The sequence below is a fragment of the Canis aureus genome, chromosome 2 (assembly GCF_053574225.1).
Source record: "Canis aureus isolate CA01 chromosome 2, VMU_Caureus_v.1.0, whole genome shotgun sequence".
In the NCBI taxonomy this organism is placed as follows: domain Eukaryota; kingdom Metazoa; phylum Chordata; class Mammalia; order Carnivora; family Canidae; genus Canis; species Canis aureus.
The window spans coordinates 24,697,905-24,713,775 of NC_135612.1; the positions used below are offsets into that span (position 1 = coordinate 24,697,905).

Here is a 15,871-nt window from a genome sequence, read left to right on the forward strand (position 1 = left end):
CTTGATAGCTTACACAATAGAAATTTACCCTCTTACATTTCTGGAGACACAAGTCTGAAATGAGTCTTAAGGGGCTCAAGTCAAGGGGCTAACAGAGCTATTTTCCCTAAAGAAGCCCTAGAGTATATATATTTCCTTGCTTTTTTCAGTGTCTATATCTATATTTCTTTCAGCCTTTGACTCATGTCCCCTTCCTATATGGTCAAAATCAGTAGCTTAGCATCTTCTCTGACACTTCTTCCATCACAGAGCCTCTTTCTCCTTCTAATAAGGATACTTGGACCTGCATATAGGGCTCATCTGGATAATCCAGGATAATTTCTGCATCTCAATATACTTAATTTAATCAGAGCTATAAAATATATTTGGCATATAAAGCAACATTCAGAGGCTCCAAAGATTAGGACCTAGATACATCTTCGGGAACTAATTCAGCCTACTACATGATGCTCTCCTCTTCCACCTAACATCATATGGCGGTAACATATTCACAGGTCCCAGGCAGTAGGAAAAGTTGATATCTTTGAGGGGAGGAGGAAAAGGAGGAGGCATTATTCTGCCAGCCACAGAAAGGTATAATAAATAATAAATAATAAATGTGAGAACATGACAACAAATAATAGAAGTTTTTATCACCTTCTCCATATCTAGCCCATCCTTCCTATTTAGCTCTTCTTGCTGCTCTCCTAAGCTTCCTGCTACAGTTAATCAAATCTAAACAAGTGACCAAACTGCCTCCCTGCCTTTGCTTATCTTGCTCAAGTAAGTAGAATGGCCTCCTCCTTCCTTTCCACACAGCTTTAATCCTCACTCATTATTGCAGTGACCAACACAAATCCTTCCTACTTCTTAAAATCTTTCCCCCATTACTTCAGCTTAAAGGAAATTTTGGGAAATCCTGTAGTGCTGCATTTACCCCTATAAGATTTATGACCATGTGTAGTTTTCTTCACATATGATCACATCTTTATCCCCATCAGAAAGAAATGTAAGCTTCCAGAGGTCAGAAAATCTATTTTGCATTCACAGCTAATTTGCCATTCCTGAATATACCAAAAGAAAATTTATACAACTAAGCTCCAAGAATTGGCATATAACATTGTGTAAATTTGAGGTGCTCAACCCATTGGTCTAATATATTTATACATTAGAATATATTTCCTATCTCTAGAATATGTCTAAACTTCTTATAACACAAAAAGTTAGTTTTGAAATTTTTATTAATTTGCTGTTTTACCTTTGTATTTAAATCAGTCACCAATTGTAGAGAGATGACAGCAATGGTATATGAAAGTTCTTATTAATTTGAAACATTTCATCTTAAAAACACAATTAGAAATATACTTACTGATTTTTTAGGTTTAGGAGATATATATTTAATAAGAATCTTTTCCTATTAGGTAAAGAATGTCCCAAATAATTATAAGTACTTACATTTTCTTAGAATGTAAAGATAAATATTCTCAAAGAGAGCTTTCGAATTAAGGACAAAAAACATGTTCAAAAGTGTGGAGAACTTTTAGCATTGGCCTTTCTCAGGAAACCAGGAAACTACTTTACAAATGCCTATATTCATATATTAAACTAGATTTTTATTTTCTCCAAAATACAAATGGTCAAAAGTCGCCAATTTCTATGATATTAACTTAATCCCACACATATATTTTCCATTCAAATATCTCACACCTTGTGTCTATGCTTCCATCCATTAATCTCTCCATGATATTTATGTCTATTATATTGAAATAAATGGACTGCTACAGTGAGTTAATGCTTTCATAGTAATACAACTACATAAGAATTTCTCAGTGATCCAAATTTCATTTTATTGGTGAAACTCCTTCTTTAAATGAAATCTTGTAGAAATCATCTATCAAACAAAATATAAAAAAGTTGATCTGCTGCAGGAATGAGGGAGAAGCGGTGGGAGGAAGACCCACTTATTTACCACCAGCTACCTTGGTCCTCCAAAATATATTTGACAAATTTTTAGGGCTTTATGAAATATAGTTGGAAAAAAGGGGAATAGATAATATACTTTAGTAAGACACAGAGTATACCACGTGCTTCATAAAGACTTCCTTTAACAAAAGTTAAAACATAAAGTTCAATTATTTAGTACTCCCAAGTTATCTGATCTACAATTTTCTGCCTGGAATTCCATATGGTTCTAGGCAGCCAATCTCATACAGTTTGTGTGTAGAGAGTCGTATATACAATCACAAAATGCCTCCTGGCTTTCACCCTACTTTTGAAGCACTCTCTCTACAACTTTCTCTACAACCTTCCAACAATGTTCTATACTGCAACTAAAAAAGAACTGCTTTCTGCCTCTCACCCACAGTTTGTGTTTTCCTACTTCTGTGCTTCTGAATCTGTCATTTTCTGTTAAAATACTGCCTTGCCTCCATCAGTCACAATTCCAGCCCATTGCCACCGTGGTATAAAACTTCTTGATAGTCATGATTGAATATGCCCTCTACTCCAGAGTATGACACTGTTTATTATTCTCTTAAAACAACTGAAAACGCTCTCTTTATAGTTTTCCTGACACACATATCCTGTTTTATCTGAAAAAGTATAGATTTTGGGCATTTGTTCATCCCTCGGCTTAATTATTATTATATTCAGGGGGTTACATTAGGGATAGCTGGTAGCCCCTCAGTGTTGAATGTGGTAAAAAATCTTTTAAAATTGCTGTGGCAGGGCCATATGAGAAAGAAATATCACTTATTCTCTACAACTCTTTACCTGCCCCCCCCCCAACTCCAAACAACTGGCTAAAACAATGTATAACCACTTTTTAGAACAAATCAGTACACATTACTAGTTTGAATTGATGAAATTAAAAATCAGAATAAACATTCCTGGAAACCTTTCAGAATTCTTCTATTAGCAATAAAGTGAGCTGGACTAAAATACTTTGGGAAGAACTCTTATACCTCTCCAATATGTGGCCAGAGTGAGGCTAGAACACAATAGGGGTAGAGGGAAGGATGGTAAGTGTTCCCTCCTCCCTCTGGCATAGTAAAAGCCTGGAATTCCAAATACAAGCAATTCTGACCAGTTACTCCCACAAAAATAAGGTCTGACCAAAGAGTGAAACATTGAAATGCTTTACAGACTTACAAAATTTCCCTTCTTCCTTTCCCCCCTTTTTTGGTATGTTCTGTTTTCTGTTCCGTATTTTGTGCCTCAGGAGGGAAGAAAAAACCACAAAGATGAGTCAGGGTTTCCAGCCTCTTAATAGAGACACTGCCCCAGCTGAAGCACTTCAGTGATGCAGATTGCTATTGCCTAATCAGTCCTTTGACAGCGTTGGGAGGGATACTGCCACTGTGGCTTTGTTCCCATCATCCACAGTCAATCAATGCCATGTACTGCTTACTTAATTTGAAAATCCTGAACTATAGAAAATATCAAATGACAATGGCTGGGAACCGTATCACACCATTTCTATGATACTGATGATACTGACACTTCCTGTCAATTATATATTATTAACACACAGTCTTAATCATTTGACCCTTAAAAAGTCAATCTTAAGAGTCCACAATCTTAAGAGATTTACTGATCACTTGAAAGATTTTTTTTTTATTAAGTTTGGCCCTGCTTTAAAATGCAACTATCAAGTCTAACATGGGAATTCAATAATGATCTGTGATTTCATGTACTGAAATCTTTTCATGTTTAAATGAGATGAACATAGAAATGACTAATTAATCTTGAATAAATTTTAATGTGATGACAAATTCTATGGTTTTAATAAGTACTCATTTTCCTGCTTTTTAATCCTCATGAATATTGATAGATACATATATAAGCACTCATTATGCATCTGCCCATTTAGGTATCATAACAGCACTTGATGAGGACCACATGGTTTCTGCACTCTAGGAATGTACAATCTTCAGTAGAAAATGCACTAGAATGTTTAGGGATAAAATTGGTATGAATTGGTAAAATTGGTTTTGGTTCAGTTTCTCGGTAGTTGGACACTCATGAAAAATGATGCTACTGAAAACTTCTGCAAAATACAATCTTCCATTTTCCTGACTTAATAGAGGAGGCGGATCAAAATTTAACATCTCCTTCGGGTGATCATTCTGAGAATCAGTTCTCGTTGTGCTATGATTCAGAAGAGACTGTGATATTCATTGGACATTGTTATTTAAAAGAATACTTAATATCATCTTTCTTTTAATTAATTCTTCTTGAATTTCTTATTATTGAGGCTTTATATAATTAAGCTGCGGCTAAAATAGGGATCGCAATATTCACAAGAGGTACCAAAGAGCTGAGTCAGGAGACTAGAGTCAATGATGCCCTGAGTAACTTAAGAAATGCCTCTTTTGCAAAGTGGCATCAACAATAAATCCATTCTATGTACTTCCCAAGACTACTGTATGGGTAAAACAATGATAATGATGATAGTGATAATAATAATATAAATATATAGAAAAGAAAGAAATAAAAAGCAGGTTATTTTTTTATTTTTGTAAATCAGAATAAAAAGCTATAGTATAGGCTCCTCTAGCCAAGAATTCTACAATTTTATCTGTAGTTTCCCAGTGAAATAGCTGAGAAAGTTGCTTTTTGTACTGAGGCTAAATTATGATGAATCCCTCATTGTAAAACATACTGTTGAATGAACCCTTTTATATTCTTTGGCAAGTCTGAGTTAATTTCTCCAGAATAACCAACTTTTAAAAACACATTACTTGTATTAAGCCCAAAACTATAATCAATCAGACATACTACACTATTCATTCTATTAAATTACAGACATGCATGTCTTCTAAGTTTCTGATTTCTTACTATGAACTTATCTAAGAACACCTTGTATTGGTTATTTTCAAAAATATTCTTATACTAAGAGTTTTACATTAAACAATTTATCAACTCATATTTGAGGATAGATTGTATGTGTATGATTTTATTTTATTTTATTATTATTTTTTTATGATAGTCACACACACACACACACACACACACACACACACACAGAGAGAGAGGCAGAGACACAGGCAGAGGGAGAAGCAGGCTCCATGCACCGGGAGCCCGACGTGGGATTTGATCCTGGGTCTCCAGGACCGCGCCCTGGGCCAAAGGCAGGCGCTAAACCACTGCACCACCCAGGGATCCCTATGTGTATGATTTTAGTTAGCAACAATGTTTTATTGCTATGGATATATATATACCCTAACAGTATGGTAGCAAACTCCATATTTACACAGTCATTATTTTTTTCCAGGACAGACTGAATTACAGAGTATTCCAATTTATACCATTTTGTTAATTTCTGAATAGGTCATACACGTATTTGACGCAAAACTTTTCAAAGTACAAAACAGTACACAAGAACTGGATTCTCCCTTCATCCATATGTCCTCAGCCAATAGTTAACCTCTAAGAACTAAGTAAGCACTGTGATCAATTTTTCAGCCATACTTCCAGAGATAAATTCTAATGAAACTGAATTTTAATGCTTTCAGATCTATACTAAGTTATGTGATAGGCCATCACGTACGATAGAATTTTCTAAAAGGTGTTCCCTTAGACTATAAGTCCTTTGAAATGTTCAGTTACCCAATCATTTTGCAAAACACAACATATCCCTAACTCCACTTTGAGATTCCAATTACATATCCAGACTCTGAATTCTTCAGGCTGGGAATACATATAACTTTGTTCACCTTAAAATTTCTTAAGCTTATTTTATCACAGAATACTTTTCTTCCTCCTTACCCAAGAACACTTATAAACAGCCTGTAAAATTAATTTATTTTAAAACTGAAGAGTAACTATCCAAGTAAAAAATGGACTTATAAGGTATCGATATTGGTTTATGATTATAATGAATGCACCACACTAACAGAAGATGTGAATAATAGGGTAAGATGAGTGTGGTATATATGGAAACACTATTATCTTTTCAATTTTTTTTTAAATCTAAAACTATTCTAAAAAATGAAGCCTATCTATAAAAAAAGGTTAATTTGGGAGCTATAAATGGAACATTAAATAACATAAAAAGGCACATTAAGAAATCCAACTTCTAGACTCAGTTCTAGTTATTTGGTGCCAGGAGGCCTTGGTCACATCACTATAATGGTTTCCTTGGTTGCAAAACGATCATTAAGGCTTGTTTCTTCCTTCCTCCCACATTTCCCCCAATCACTATAAAATCATTCTAAAATATAATAGAGGTAGAATTAGTTTGTTTCTATGTTTATTTGCTTTTAATTCAGAAATTCAACTCTGTTCAGTAATTCAATTTAAGAAATATTTTTAGATAGCTTTCTCATAACAACCAATTTGAGAATGTCTTTAGGATGCCTGGGTGGCTCAGTGGTTGAGCATCTGCCTTTGACTCAGGGTGTGATCCTGGAGACCCGGGATCGAGTCCCACATTTGGCTTCCTGCATGGAGCCTGCTTCTCCCTCTGCCTGTGTCTCTGCCTCTCTCTCTTGTGAATAAATAAATAAAATCTTAAAAAAAAAAAGAATGTCTTTAAAAAGAAACTTATAAGTTTTTGTTTCCTGAAGCAAATAAAACATCTCAGTCTGACCTAAATATCAATTTATGCAATTTATGTGAAAATTTTACAGAAGCAAAGCAAAGGTAAATTTCTTCTAGAGATGATCTAAATGACTACCTATTTGGGAGGGCTCTCAACTCTTGATTATCTGGTAGAAGATAACTAAAGTTGTAATTAGCCACAGAGAGTGTATTTTTGAAGAAATTAAAATTACTATAAATCAGTAAAACATCTGGATACCAAAAGATATTTTGTAGTAACCAAGGGATGGTACTGAGCTGTCTAGGATAGCCTGACAAACTAGGCCCTCCCCATCCATTCCTCAGCCCACGCACCAGTGCTGTGATATATTCCAACACTGAAGAGCAAGGACTTTGGTTGAACCTAGGTAAGGGAAAGCAATGGAAGAAAAAGGAAGCGTGTGTCTGCTTAATTCAAGTCTCATGAATACAAGGGATCTTAACTAAGAAGTTGTTTTACAGTCCATTATATTTTGGCAATTTATGTGGCCTTAAATCAAAGTACTTATATTACTTTTACACTTTTGGATAATATCTGTGGACTGTGTTCTGAAATACTAGTTCACTGATAAATTTATTTTATGTCATATTGTTATTAGTTTTGTAGTTTTGTTTTACCCACAACTCTGGGTAATCTGTGGTTTCCTTTCAATCTATTCATCACTCCAATTATACCAGTTAATCAAGGGTTGACTGTAGTTGAGTTCAAAGTAATTAGTTTTACTATATTCTTAAATTGTTTCCTTATTTACCCTGCGTCATCTGCAAATATTATCAAAAGTTTTCCCTAATTTTATTTGTAGCCATTTTTTGAACTTGAAATTGTGTTCATTTGAATCATTACCTCAAATCTTTCATTCTCAAACAGTTTTCTCCACATAATATTAACTAAATATAAATAGGCTATGTGGTGTTCTTTGTCTCTTTAATTGAATTTTCTATTGTGTTACTTGTAGGATTTTGCTAGATTATACTTGATTTTCACAAGTTATTGCAATATACAATTAAGGATATTTTAATTGACTCATTTTTAAAAGCTTGCCATAAAAGTAATTTCTCGTTTTTACAGTTAAGAAGTATTATAAATTATTTCTGGTACTTATTTTTCTTACACTTTATTATTATATTACAGTAATTATAATTAAAGCTTTCTCATAGTAAAAACATTCTGTCATCAACCAACATTTATGTGACCTTTCCTATACTACATCATAACTGTTTCTATAAATGCAAGCTTTAATTTTACCCTGAGTGAGAAATATCTGAAACTTTTCACAGCGCATAAACAAATAATCCTTTACTTTTCCTTTACTGCTAGGGCAGCAATATAGTACACAGAATGGACTTTAGATTGTTACTATTCGAGTTTGATTCTCTTTTATACCACTTATTATCTGTCACTCTTTGTGGTTCAGTCCTATAAAAACAGGGATAAAAATACTGCTATCTCATATAATTAGTAGAAGAATTAACTGAGGTAATGCACAGACAGCCCTTTGAAAAATTGTTGGGCACCTGGGTGGCTCAGGGGTTGAGTGTCTGCCTTCGGCTCAGGTCATGATCCTGGGGTCCTGGGATCCAGTCCTACATCTGGCTCCCTGCGAGGGGCCTGCTTCTATGTCTCTGCCCCTCTCTCTGTGTATCTCATAAATAAATAAATAAAATCCTAAAAAAAAATTGTAAGTCCTTAATAGTATTAGTGATTATTATTTTTATTGGTGGTGTGATTTTTCACCATCCCCAAACCCTTAAAAACCATTTCTCCTTGAATTAGGTATGTCATAATTGGCTTTCTATTAAACATGAGACTACAATTTTTGGTGAATAACTAAGGATGCTAAAGCACTTAACTTTTTTGTACCTTAAAAATAGGCAATTTAAGAGCCTACTTGTAATACAAATGTCTCTGTGACCTATAAGAAAAAGAAATTGAGTTATGGTATCTTTGATCTATGATCTATCTATCTAAAAGATTTTTGGTATCTTTTATTTGCATATATATATATATATATTCCATAAGTCTATTTTTAGAGCAGTCTATGATCTTATTCTCTAATACTGTCTAAAGTTAAACAGTCTTCACTGTTAGGTATCTCTTCTCACAGTCAATCCCCAAAAGCAAAAATACTCCCTTTTTCTGTTACACACTATTAACAGATACTTAACAACACTTAACACACTGGTGTATTCCCTAAATAATCTTAGAAAACTCAAATGTTTCTAAGCATAGAGTTTTGATGAAATTCACTTCACAAATGCAAACGGGGCAAATACCCAACAAAACTCTATTTTCTTTGTAATTTTCGTTTAGATGGAAATTAGCAAATGTAAAAGTGCATGTAGCTTAAATGTGAATAAGTGAAATTAAAATTAATCTGCATGATACTTCTATATAGCACAAGAATTCTACAGGGAAGAGATTCCTCCATAACTTAGTTCTGTTTTTTATTTTATCATAGACTCAAAGCCCATAAGTGGTATGAAGCATGACTTAAATTTAAATTTAGGAGGAATATCAACTGGCTATTATAAATGACAGTAATAACAACAGCTACTGCGGAGAACACCATGGTGGCATAGTTGTGTCCAGAGTTATTTCTCAAATACCAGTTTAGTTTTCATTTGCATGTCCTGTACAAGGGTGTCATAATTAAGGTTAAAACAAAGGAGTTGCATTCAAAGTAAAAGGGTGTGCTGAAATAAAATAGCAAAAGAAGATGAATAGGATAGGCAAAGGGGAGACATGACTCCAAGGGATTGTATATTACATCTCTGTCAATCATTTTGGAAATCTTCCAAACATTACATCAAATAAAGTCAAACTCAGAAGAGATTTGAATTCATATAGTTTTTACTTTGCCATAAAGCAATGTTAAATAAATACTTGAGATATTTGGAAAGGAGAGCAGAGAAAGAAAAAAAGATCAAGGTCATCCTTATTTGCTACTTCTCTTTTTTCTTCCAATGGAAAGCATCAAACTCTACTTTAAATCTCACAACACATCATCCCTCACATCTCTCATCTGGATTTACACTAGCCTCCTAACTGGTCTTCCAGAGCTCCACTTTTGCCCACTTGCAATCAATCTACCACAGAGCAGGAAAAGTTATTTTCTCACAGTGTAAATCAAATAACAAATTCACTGTTTAAAACCCTGCAAAATCTTCCCAAAGCACATAGAATAAAATCCAAGGTCCCTTATTTAGGCCTTCAGGCTCTGCATGATATGGCTTCTGCCTATATCCCCAAGCTACACTCACCTCCACACAATTACATATATGCAAACGTGAGTGCAAGTGTGTGCTTGTGTTCCTTCCTGGGTATGTTCCTACCTAGCCATGTTGTTTCTTCCACCTTAGAGACTTTGTATAGGTCATTCTTTCTTCATGGAACAAGTATTTCACTTCTAAAAGTCTAGTTCCTTCTGTTTACATGCATCTTAAATGCTACCTGCCTTGAGTCCTTCCTGAGTAACTATGTCAACTACCCATTTGTTTCCTTTTTAGCATATATCACTGTGTACAATTTTTTATATTTAACAGATTTTTATAGAGTTACTCACCCAACATGTAAGCTCTACAATGACAGAGAGGTGTATCTTTTCTGATGACATCTTTTCAATGTACAATTTTTTATGACAGAAATATAAGGTAGATTATTCTACATATACATCATTTTTTCCACTTTGAAATAACAGGACAGTGTTTTAGAATATGTGTCCCATACTACTCGTGATGTTTGATGGAAGAGTGGTTCTACTGTCAAATAATACTTTGCAAGTTCTGCCCACTATATGTATCTCTTAAGGGTCCATGATGCACATCAGGATATGAAAAGCTTTGAAAAATAAATAAACCCTTTTATTCAATCCACTGATTCCTATATTTGTAAATTCTACAAATCCCTTCATTTCCTTATTTAGCATTTATTAATCTCCTGAGAAACTCGTGTTTTACCTAAGAAACTCTAAGAAATAATGCTACAGATTTCCAGGGAAGAATGAATTGTTGACTTTTCTATTTACCTAAATGGATTAAAGGATTTCATCACAGCACCAAATCATGATCCCATAAAACCTCTTGTTTTATAAAAATATCTTTAAAGTTGTTCTAAAAAAAAAGTCTTAAGAATATCTAAAATAGTAAAAAAACAAAACAAAACAAAACAAAAAAACAAAACAAAACAAAAAAGCCAGGGCTGTGAAAAAAGTATTATCACTAAAGCTAAATAAAATTTATATAAACTAGTAATAAATCACTAACTTATGTATGCCTAAAATTCAGGCCTTAACCCAGGTTTTGTATTTTTTTGTTTAATTTTTGATACCTGATCCTTTAACTCTAAGTATGTTAGTATTTTTATTATTAGTTATTTTTGCTTGTGATCTAATAATAAAGCAATCTGAAGTCTTCTCAATTAACCCCTACAAACCTATCTAGATAGAATTTGCTGCTAATGGTTGTCTCTGCCCATAGTTTTTATAGGCTACATATATCATCTAAAGGAATCAAAGTATTACTTGGATGTACCCTGCTCCTAAAAGTCCTTTTAGTCATTTCTCCAGAAGTTTCACTGATAGTTATGAACACTTGGGGTACAAGACTTTTTAAAAGTCTGATACAGTGAAGATAAATTTCCATTGGTAATGCTATTTTATTATTCCACCCTTGAATCATTTCATAACCTTACATTTTTGTTCAAAACACCAAAAATTTAAACTCTGAAATCCAACAATACTGGATCTTTGTTTTTGTTGCCTGTTATCTTATTATAGTTCCTTGGCACAAAATCATATTTGGGCAGAAAAAGGTCTCTAAGTTCTCCCTCTGTACTTGAAAACTTTTGTAGAAATACACACCACTGATTAGAGCACAACTGTGACTATTTGCCTACCAACAGATGGTATTATTATTAATGGTTAGTCATGCTCATTTTTAATCATATTTTATTCTTTAGTCCACACAGCATTTAAAGTATTATTTATGCCTATATATGATGAAGAGAAAGAGTTATACATCTTTGAACATTTGGGGAAAAGATTTAAAGAGTTAGATAATAATGGTATTAATAATCACAATTTTTAAAATTAAACCAACATTTTAAAATACTCCTATCTTGGTCATTTTACAGTATTAATTTAAAAGATCTTTTGCAAGATACTCTATGCTGGGTTCTATACTTCTAAATTTTTATATATTCTAACCTTTTTCTCAGGTAATCTGAAGTAAAAACATATTCATTCACTCATTTATTAACTTAGCAAATATCTAATGCATACCTAATAAAGTACAAGTTTGGGGATGCCTTGGGTGGCTTAGGAGGTTGAGCATCTGCCTTTGGCTCAGAGCATGATCCCGGAGTCCTGGGATTGAGCCCCACGTCGGGCTCCCTGCAAGGAGCCTGCTTCTCTCTCTGCCTGTGTCTCTGCTTCTCTCTCTGTGTCTAATGAATAAATAAATTAAATTGAAAAAATAAAGTACAAGTTTCTTGCTAAATGCCATGGAATACAGAAGATACAGATATCCTATCTCACCTCTCAAACAGTACGCAAACCGAGAATGGAGGTAAGGCATGTACATAAAAAACAGGCAAAATGGGTCAAATATTAGATGATAGGCTTAACAGCCTATAAGTTCAAAGACAGATTGTTCTCATGATTTCCAAAAGTGATTTTAGGAGGATAGGACTATGAAAAAAGAAGGGAATAAGAATTTTCTAGCAGAGAGAGAGTACAGGAAATAAAAAAAAAAAAAAAGAAAAAAGAGGAGGATTTCTGTGCATTCAGTTCACTCAAATGTTAACTAGCCTGTAAGAAAGAGAATAAAAGTACTGCTGTGTTCAACTTACAGACCTATAACTTAATTTTACCTACAAAAAGAAATTAAATCATTTCATTAATTTTGAAAATATGGTACTATTCAAAATGTCATTTATATGAAATAAAGTAATGTCATTTCATTACCAAAAGGCAAACAGTGGGAAAGTGAAATGCATATTTAAAGACTTGCTTCAAATTAGATTTTGGAGCTTAAGTTTTTGGGTAATGAATACCATGAAACACTATGAATTCTTCAGCAGAAAAATATTCAGTCAATCTCAATTATTCTGGGGGATACTTACTGGAAGTAGTAATAATTGTAATCAGAAACTGCTCAGGGCAAGTGTTTTTCAAAATCCCATGAGACTCTCCAGTAAACGTGGTGTTCTAAATTCAGACACATTTGGGAATGTTGGTTCAATAAAGTTAACATGTAAATGCATAACTGTGAATCTCAGAAAAGGGTTAGAGTCTGCAAACTTTCCTAAAAGTATATGACAAGAGAACTTGTTATTTGCCAGATAACCTACCATTTCAAGGAACAACTATGAGATGCTGTTCTAAGAAGAAATTATGGAATTCATTCTTCTGTACAAACTTTGATAGTATTGCTTTGCCTTTATGTCTTATTCATAAGATGTCAAGTCCTGCACCTTGCCCTACACCCTCCTATTCACAAAATCTATAGCATACACATGTATATATAAATATAAAATTTTATATACATATATATCTTTTCTCCTTCAATCTTTCTCAAATAAAAAATCTTAACACATAGTGCTTCCATATCAGCTGTCACAGAGGACAACATCTAATAAATTAAGATGGTTTGCCAAATAAAGTTAGTAAGTAATCAATCAGGTGTATACAAATTTTAAAAGAATAGGTCTGGCTATACCTCAGATATAAATAGCAAACAGGAAAGTAGTACAAGAGTAGCTACAGTCTGAGGGAAAATGGTCTATTCTGCTGGCCCAAGAATTCTACCCAAGTGTCTATCCATCTGGCTTAAACATAAGTGCAGTAATGAGTTTTTATCCAAGGATAGCTTTGTGATTATACTTAGGGGAATGTATTTAAACTTTCTGTTCTTTTATCCTTCCAAAAAACAAAATAAAATTAAAAATATAGGAAGAAAATATAGGCAAATTTTATAGGAAAATGATATATCTTAATATTTTATAAATTTCATAATTGCATAATCTTGGTATGGACTATGACATACAATTAAACAAGTATGAACTGAAAGGACTCCTCTTAATTACCTACCACCTCCAGCATTCTCATTTACAAATGAAATTTTAAGAGGTCTATAGGGGTAGTAAATGAACCTCAAAGTCATACAAATTTGTGGCATAATCAGGCATAGAAACCAGGTCTTTAAACTCATGTCCTTTCATCTTTCCATCACAGTGCCTCCCATCTTTTTGTTTTATTTTGTTTTTGAAAATCTTGATACATCTCAGAAAAAAACGATACACAAGCATATTTTGCGCTTGTGTTTTAACACACTTAAATGTTTGGAGAAGTGAAAAGCTACCAATAAGGTTTATTTATTTTCTACGTGAGTTTATTCATATTCACCCTCTGATTTTAAAGTCTTATAAACAAATGCATAATCGACTTAACCGAATAAATAAAAGCCCAACAAAGTAATTATTATGTGAATGTACTATATTAACCTTTTAAAAGTCACGTTACTATTATATTTAAGGAAGAGTGTATTTGTACCTGCCAAGATTCCTGAGGGTGGTAATTTTGTAGCATTTTAAAAATCTCTAAGGATTGAATACACAAAAGAATAAAACTATGATTTATTTAAGGAAAATTGTGAAGAAGTCAGACTTCTTTGTACTACTTTAAATCCCTAAGCTCCCTAAATTACTACATGAGATCTTAAACAAGATGTCACAAATAATAAAAATTCTCCCTTTGTGCAAATATAAAGTGAAACAGATTTTTTTCCAATTATTTTTCAATTAAGTAACCATTAGGTTGAGTCTTAGTGATGTGCTTTATAAAGTTCCAAGTAATAAAGATTGCTTTTTACCAGAGAATCCTTGCAATCACATGGCACAGAATATAATCACAGCACTTGAAATGTAATAATCCTGCAATAGACATTTACAAAATGAATAAAATATAGATAGTAAAGTTTTGATTTGATTTTATTTTTTAAATATTTTTGTTTATTCATGAGAGACACACACACAGAGAGAGGCAGAGACAAAGGCAGAGGGAGAAGCGGACTCCTCACAGGGAGCCAGATGCAGAACTCAATCCCTGGACCCCGGGATCATGCCCTGAACTGAAGGCAGATGCTCAACCACTTAGTCACCCAGTCGTCCCTGATTTTCTTAAATTAATAAAAGTATTCACTCTATATTTAATCCCATGTAATATATATAACTTCATTTTTATAGTTTTTCAATTGCAAAAATGGAATTTAGTCAAAAAAGAATGTTTCAATTCTCCATTTGTTTATGGATTCAATAAATTTATCACAGGAGGGAGGTCAAGTTCATTTCACTTCTTATGTGTAAAGAGCTGGGAAGTCATCACCCCTATCCTTATAAGAAAAAGCTAAACTGGGATGCCTGGGTGGCTCAGCAGTTGAGTGCCTGCCTTCATGCCCAGAGCATGATCCTGGAGTCCCAGAATCGAGTCCCACATCAGGCTCCAGGCTCCCCGCATGGAGCCTGCTTCTCTCTCTGCCTGTGTCTCTGCCTCTCTTTCTCTCTCTGTCTCATGAATAAATAAATAAAATCTTTAAAAAAAGAAAGAAAGAAAGAGCTGAAGAAAGTGAAAATCAATAACTTTTCTCTGACCTTCAGATAACGAAAATTGCAGGGCAAACCACCACCCCAAATCTGGAGAGACAGGTCAATTCAGAGTCATAGTTGAGTTCTGCTTACCTGGAGTTTAGGCTTCTGGAGTCATAAATTGGTAGTAACATTTAGGTGAGAATTTTAATGAAATTCTGGAGGCTGAATGTTGCTTGACAGTGAGAAACTTACGTGGGTATAGTCTTGAGGAATCCCCACCCTTTCCTGGATTTTACTTCTAGGAACCCCAGCAGGTTCTCATGCCAAAGATTCTCCTCCAGATTTGGGGGGAGAGAAAGAGTCATCACTGTGCAAGTTGCCCAGAGCCTTTCCATTACAAAAGCCTACTCCCTAAGGAAAAAGAGGAGCTGAGCTTAGTCTCACCTGGGGTAAGGATATTTCTCAGGCTCCAGCCCCCTCTACCCTTCTTATCTTACGTAACAAGGGAGGGAAACAAAGTTTTAACAGCAGAAAAATACTCAGGAATGTCACAGCCCAGAGACACACGCCCGCTAAAAGATTTAATAATGAAAGTATATCACCATACCACTACACCAACAGGACTTTGGTAAAACAACAGTGAGTTATAACTGCAAGAGCTGGAAGAGGTAGGCTCTCTTTGACAAGATGTACTCAGAGAAGCCTAAAGATAAGAGGAGACACCAA

The 15,871-nt window shown here is 34.0% G+C and overlaps 1 protein-coding gene across 14 annotated transcripts in view; it reads right to left on the reverse strand.

Annotated features, from left to right (window-relative positions):
* The window catches only part of XRCC4 (X-ray repair cross complementing 4), a 251,826-nt gene that overhangs the window by 64,816 nt on the left and 171,139 nt on the right, over positions 1–15,871 (reverse strand). For 9 of the 14 annotated variants that reach the window (XR_013361769.1, XR_013361776.1, XR_013361766.1 and 6 more), the window contains one exon: positions 11,841–12,004. The exons of the other annotated variants lie outside the window; for them this stretch is intronic. Coding sequence is in view for 5 of the 9 variants with exons in the window: in XM_077866088.1 (XP_077722214.1) it covers positions 11,841–12,004 (164 nt within the window). In the remaining 4 variants the exon portion in view is untranslated. The remainder of the gene's footprint in view (positions 1–11,840; positions 12,005–15,871) is intronic. 14 annotated transcript variants of the gene reach the window in all.